The sequence below is a fragment of the Hydra vulgaris genome, chromosome 14 (assembly GCF_038396675.1).
Source record: "Hydra vulgaris chromosome 14, alternate assembly HydraT2T_AEP".
Taxonomy (NCBI): domain Eukaryota; kingdom Metazoa; phylum Cnidaria; class Hydrozoa; order Anthoathecata; family Hydridae; genus Hydra; species Hydra vulgaris.
Genome location: NC_088933.1, coordinates 13,054,001 through 13,060,000, shown reverse-complemented (window position 1 = coordinate 13,060,000; position 6,000 = coordinate 13,054,001). Strand labels below are relative to the sequence as shown.

General features: G+C 23.0%; 1 protein-coding gene across 7 annotated transcripts in view; it reads left to right on the top strand.

Annotated features, from left to right (window-relative positions):
• LOC101240051 (RB1-inducible coiled-coil protein 1) overlaps positions 1–6,000 on the top strand; it is a 56,020-nt gene that overhangs the window by 1,398 nt on the left and 48,622 nt on the right. For 4 of the 7 annotated variants that reach the window (XM_065817757.1, XM_065817755.1, XM_065817754.1 and 1 more), the window contains exons 2-6: positions 756–885; positions 2,073–2,154; positions 2,262–2,347; positions 2,519–2,634; positions 2,715–2,801. In XM_065817757.1, coding sequence (XP_065673829.1) covers positions 756–885; positions 2,073–2,154; positions 2,262–2,347; positions 2,519–2,634; positions 2,715–2,801 — 501 coding nt within the window. Of the gene's footprint in view, positions 1–755; positions 906–2,072; positions 2,155–2,261; positions 2,348–2,518; positions 2,640–2,714; positions 2,802–6,000 lie in introns of all 7 variants that reach the window. The other 3 variants (XM_065817756.1, XM_065817759.1, XM_065817760.1) reach the window with 3 other exon arrangements.

Below are 6,000 nucleotides of genomic sequence, written 5' to 3'. Positions count from 1 at the left end.
AAAAGAGAGACACTATTACTAGTTAATATTATATAAGAAATTGTTTGAAACCTCTTATTTGAGAAATAGTTAACAAAGACCTAAAACAAGCACTCAAAATTTTAAATTTCTACACGATATCGCTTAACCCCATGTTACTCAAACTGTCACAAACTGTCTTTAACTAACTGGAATCACCATAATTTGCCACTCCCCATACAATCCCCACTCTTAGCTTCATCTGGTTATTGGCTATTTGGCTTGATGGAAAAAAATCTTGATGACCATATTGGCGTCGAAAATCAAAAAAACAGCATAACGAAGCTACTTTAAAGTATACCCTAAGAAGAGTATGAAAAATTGTTTGACAAATGGATTGAAAGGATGCACATTTGCATAGATAATGATGACAATTGTTTTGAACATTTAATAAAATTAAATTAAAAAAAACTTTTGTTTTTTTATAGGAGAGTTCTAAGAACTTTTCTAAGGACCTAAATAGTAATCTTATACAAAAAAGGTTAAAAACTTAAACACAATGAAACAAAATGTAAAGAATATAAATATTTATGATATTATTGTTAAAAATTTGTATACTGTTGCTATGATAAATATTTACCATATTCAAATTTTTTTTTGTTATTGTTAATATTAAAATTTTACTTTATATCTTATTCCTATTTATATTATTTATAAATCTTCTGTATAAAATTATTTTAGTTTACTTTATTACATTTATTTTATGTTTACTTAAATTTTTACATTTTTAAAAAAAGCGTATCTGTACTAATGGGATCTATATATGAAAAAACATTTATTACGCCGAGCAATCAAGTGTTAATTACAGCTAATGGAGAACCTCTTAATCCTGAAAAATGTGTTGCAAGTTATGTCAGTGTAGGAACAGTAAGAGCTTTTTTTTTATTGTAAGTAACACACTGCAATTAATATTCTTTTATTTAATTTATAGGTTTAATATTTATAAAATTTATTATCACTTGTTGTAAATTTATTTATTTATAGTTTAAAGTGTGGTAGTAAGTGTAATATTATTACAGTAGTTGAGCAAAGTAAGCACTCTCTTTGTAAACCAGAAGTTTTGAGTTGTAAACAAGAAGTTTTGATCTTTACCACACTGCGTGTAGTATGCACTCACCTTGTTTCTCCGTGCAGCTGCCTTTATATGAACATTATAATAGCAGATTCAAAAAAATAGATAAATAAGTTGTATGGGTGCAATCTCCTGGCTGCCCGGCAGCACTGGGTGACTCGTTTTCTTAAAGGGCCATTTAAATTTTGAAAAATATGCTTGCCAGTAGCCCATTGAGATGACTAGATAGTTTTTTACTTATAAAAAAATGTTTATTATTAAAACCATGTTTTGAACTATGAAGACTTTGTTCTTTGTGATTGTTTTAAAAAAAACTTTTAAAAAACATTAAAACTACACTACATATATATATGTAATAAAAAACATTAATGATGCACATGAAGTTTAAAAAAAAAAGTCTTAGTAAATTAAATTACTTTAAAAACATGTTTTGAACATTCAACTAATTTAAATTTGATTTAAAATTAAATGATATTAATAGAAAATTATTCTTTTTTATAAAAAGTTTTTTTTCTAAAATAATATGTTACTGGAACAAATTATTGCAACATTACTGAAACAAATTATTGCAACATTACTGAAACAAATCATTTCAACATTTCTGGAACTAAATTTACATTTGCTTCCGCTTATTAACACAAATACTAGTTGTGTTTTTTTTTCTTCCATATACTGTTCCATATACTGTTTCATATACTATTCCATTATGTGTTTTTTTTCCAAGTATTATTCTTTATATGTAGTGTACTGTCTTTTACACACATATATTGTCTATGAAGTATCTGTGTGTGAAACATATGAAGGCAAATGGTAGGCAGGCATTATCTTTGTATGAATAACATCCAATGGAAAGGAAAATGTTTAACGATGATCTTCAATGAAAGAAAGCTTGTTATGTAATTGTTCTCAACCAACACTTAATGTTTAGGTATAGAGGTATTTAGTTACTGACTGATTTATGTAACATTTTTCTTAATTTTAGGAGAGCCATCCAATATTTTTGTTCAGCAAATCCAGCATTCAGTCAGCAATTCCTCCGTCGCCTAGTATTAATTTGGGATCAGGTCTAATTTATATTTCCAATATTTAACTATATTTTTATCTAAACTTTTAAACTTTATATTTTTAACTTAACAGTAAAATAAATCTTAGTTTGTGTATTTTTACCTAGAAAAGTCCTTAAAAGAAGAAGTTGATGCTTGTGCAAAGATGCCTCCAATTTATGAAACCTTAGTTACAAGGGCAAAACTTGCCTCAGTATGCAGTTTTAAAATCTTTCACATAATTTATATTTTAGTAACATAATGTTTTGCAATAGAAATATTGTTTTTGATTTTAAAGTTTAATATTTTGAGTTCTTTTTAGTAAAATAATTTTTTTGATAAATCAGTTATAAAAATTTAAAACAAATTTAAATTTTCAATTCAGGATTTTCAAAAGTTTGCTTTTGAATTATATGAGAGTTGTGAGAATTTAGTAAATGATCAAAACTTTCAAAGTCTTGGATGGTCTGCAGTTATAATGAACTTGGATCACATAACCGAGTAAGGTGATTATTTGCAGACTATACTTTTTTTAAAACAATTTTGTTGATCACTCATTAAATTTCTAATATCAATTTCAGAGCATTCCATAGACACTTAATGTCATTTGAAGAATATTACAGAGGATTTTTTTCTATGAAATCCCATTATAACAATATGCTGCTCAGGTTTCTGTTATTCTTTTTAATGTTGCTTTTAATTTTTTGGTGTTTTTATTGTTTTTGTACTATGAAAAAAAGCAAAGACAAGTATAAATATAAAAAGCTTGTATATATATATATATATATATATACATATATATATATATATATATATATATATATATATATATATATATATATATATATATATATATATATATATATATATATGTGTATATATATATATTTATATATATATGTATATATATAATATATATGTATATATGTATATATATAATATATATGTATATATATATAATGTATATGTATATATATATAATATATATGTATATATATAGTATATATATATAATGTGTATATATATAATGTGTATATATATATATATATATATATATATATATATATATATATATATATATATATATATATATATATATATATATATATATATACATATACATATACATATACAAATTAGTAGAAAATCACTTGACAAAATTTTTTTTTTTTATTAGGTTATTTTCTACTAATTTATAATTGCTCTGTTCTTTTAAGAACATTGAGCACTCTATTTTGTAGAATACATTTTAAAGTTGTTTAAATATATATATATATATATATATCTATATATATATATATATATATATATATATATATATATCTATATATCTATATATCTATATATCTATTTATCTATATATCTAGATATCTATATATCTATATATCTATATATCTATATATCTATATATCTATATATCTATATATCTATATATCTATATATATATATATATATATATATATATATATATATATATATATATATATATATATATATATATATATATATATATATATGTATATATATATATATATATATATATATATATATATATATAAATAAATTAGTAGAAAATCACTTAACAAATTTTTTTCTCATTTAACACTGTGTTTCATCTATAAAGACTCATCAGAAATGAATGATCAAATTAATAAAGCTTCAATTTATACCCAAAATTAAATTACAGGAAGTCGCAAATGTCTTAACTACAGTAAATTTTCACACAATTGTGGAATTTGCTGACACTATTATAAAAAGAATTCTTTGGAAATGATTACTTATGCTTTTTTAAAAAAATATTTTAAAAATGTTAGATACTCCACCTTTTATACCTATTTTTAATACCGATTTGGAGCATTTTAAAATGACCTATTACGTTTAATTAAAACAATAAAGTTTCGGCCTATAAAAGACGAATTTCAAACAAAATTAAAGTTAAATGTTAAAAAAATTAAATCAAACCCTTTTGGTTTTTGCTGATAAAACAAATTATAGTTATCAACTCACAACAGAAAATTGTGAAAAAATTTTACGCTTCAATATTACTAGTTCTTATGAGAAAGCCCCTAAAAATTTGGTAAACGCAATTAATTTAAAAGCGCAAAGTATTGCTAAAAAAATAAACCTTGATAACAGAATTGAATCAACTGCCCCTGCCCAAGCCTTCGTAACACTAAAAGATCATAAACTAAACTTTCAAAACAAACTTCCTTGTAGGTTATTGGTTCCCTCAAAAAGTGAGATAGGGCATGTAAGCAAAATTAAATTGGACAAAATTAATGATATTCTTAGAAATAAATTAAATTTGCAACAATGGAAAAATACCACTGATGTTATAAATTGGTTCTCCATAATCAAAAATAAAAATGGCTGTATATTTATTTAATTTGATATTAATGATTTTTACCCTTCAATAACTGCAGATATTTTAGATAAAACAATTGAATTTGTAAAAAGCCACACAGTTATTCCTGAAGAAACAATCCATATAATAAAACGTTGTAGAAAAACCTTACTTTATTTTAATAAGGAAACTTGGAAAAAGAAAAACATACATGACTGCTTTGATGTAACAACGGGAAGTTATGACGGAGGAGAAATTTGTGAATTTGTTGGACTATATATTTTAGATTTATTAAGTAAAATAATTAATATAAATGATTTAGGCCTTTATTGTGACGATATTTTAATAAAAAATCTGGTCCACAGCTCAATAAAATTAGAAAATATATAAAAAAAAATTTTAAATATTGGCTTTCAAATCGAAATAAACATAAATTTAAAAATTGTGAACTTTCTTGATGTCATATTTAACCTCTCTAAAAATTCATATAAGCCTTTCAAAAATCAAACAATGAATTATTGTATATTAATATCAACTCAAATCATCCACCACAAATTCTAAAACAAATCCTGATTTCAATTAATAACAGGCTAAACCAAAACTCCTCAAATGAAAATGTATTCAATTCCTCTAAACAAATATTTGAAGATGCCCTTGAAAAAAGTGGTTTTGAAAATTTTGAACAAAAATTTGACCCTGAAAAAAAGAATACAAAAAAGCAAAATAAAAACTAGAAATGTAATTTGGTTCAACCCCCCATGTTTCCGCTAACATAAGAAAAGTGTTTTTAAAATTGGTCAATAAGCATTTCCCACCCTCTAATAAATTACATAAAATTTTTAATTGAAGTACAATTAAAGTTAGCTACAGTTGCACAAAAAATATGGAAAGAATTATAAAAGGTCACAATAATACTTTGTTAAACAAAAAAGAAATCCTAAATGAAAAAACCACAGAAAATTGTAATTGTAAACAAAAAAAAACAATTGTCCAATGAGTGGAAGTTGTTTATCAAAAAATGTGGTATATAAATGTGTTGCTTTCTCTAAGAATGTACCTGATAAACAATATATTTTATACTGAATTGGTATAAACTATGCCTACAAATTTTTTTTTAAATATTTACACATACAAACCAAGAATGTTTATTAAACAAAAAATCGGAATTAATTTCTTAATGCAGGCATGAAAACAAGTTTCTCCTAAAAAACTATAAAAATAATTGAGGTCAAATAATAGTTACATTAGGTCCCCCTTTTAATATATATATATATATATATATATATATATATATATATATATATATATATATATATATATATATATATATATATACATATATATATATATATATATATATATATATATATATATATATATATATATATATATATATATATATACATATATATATATATATACATTTGCAAAACATTAAATCCAAACAGTACAAACACAAAAAGCAAGCAAAATGCATACAAAATGGGCATATTTTAACATGACTGAGTGAAAGAAGTTTACTT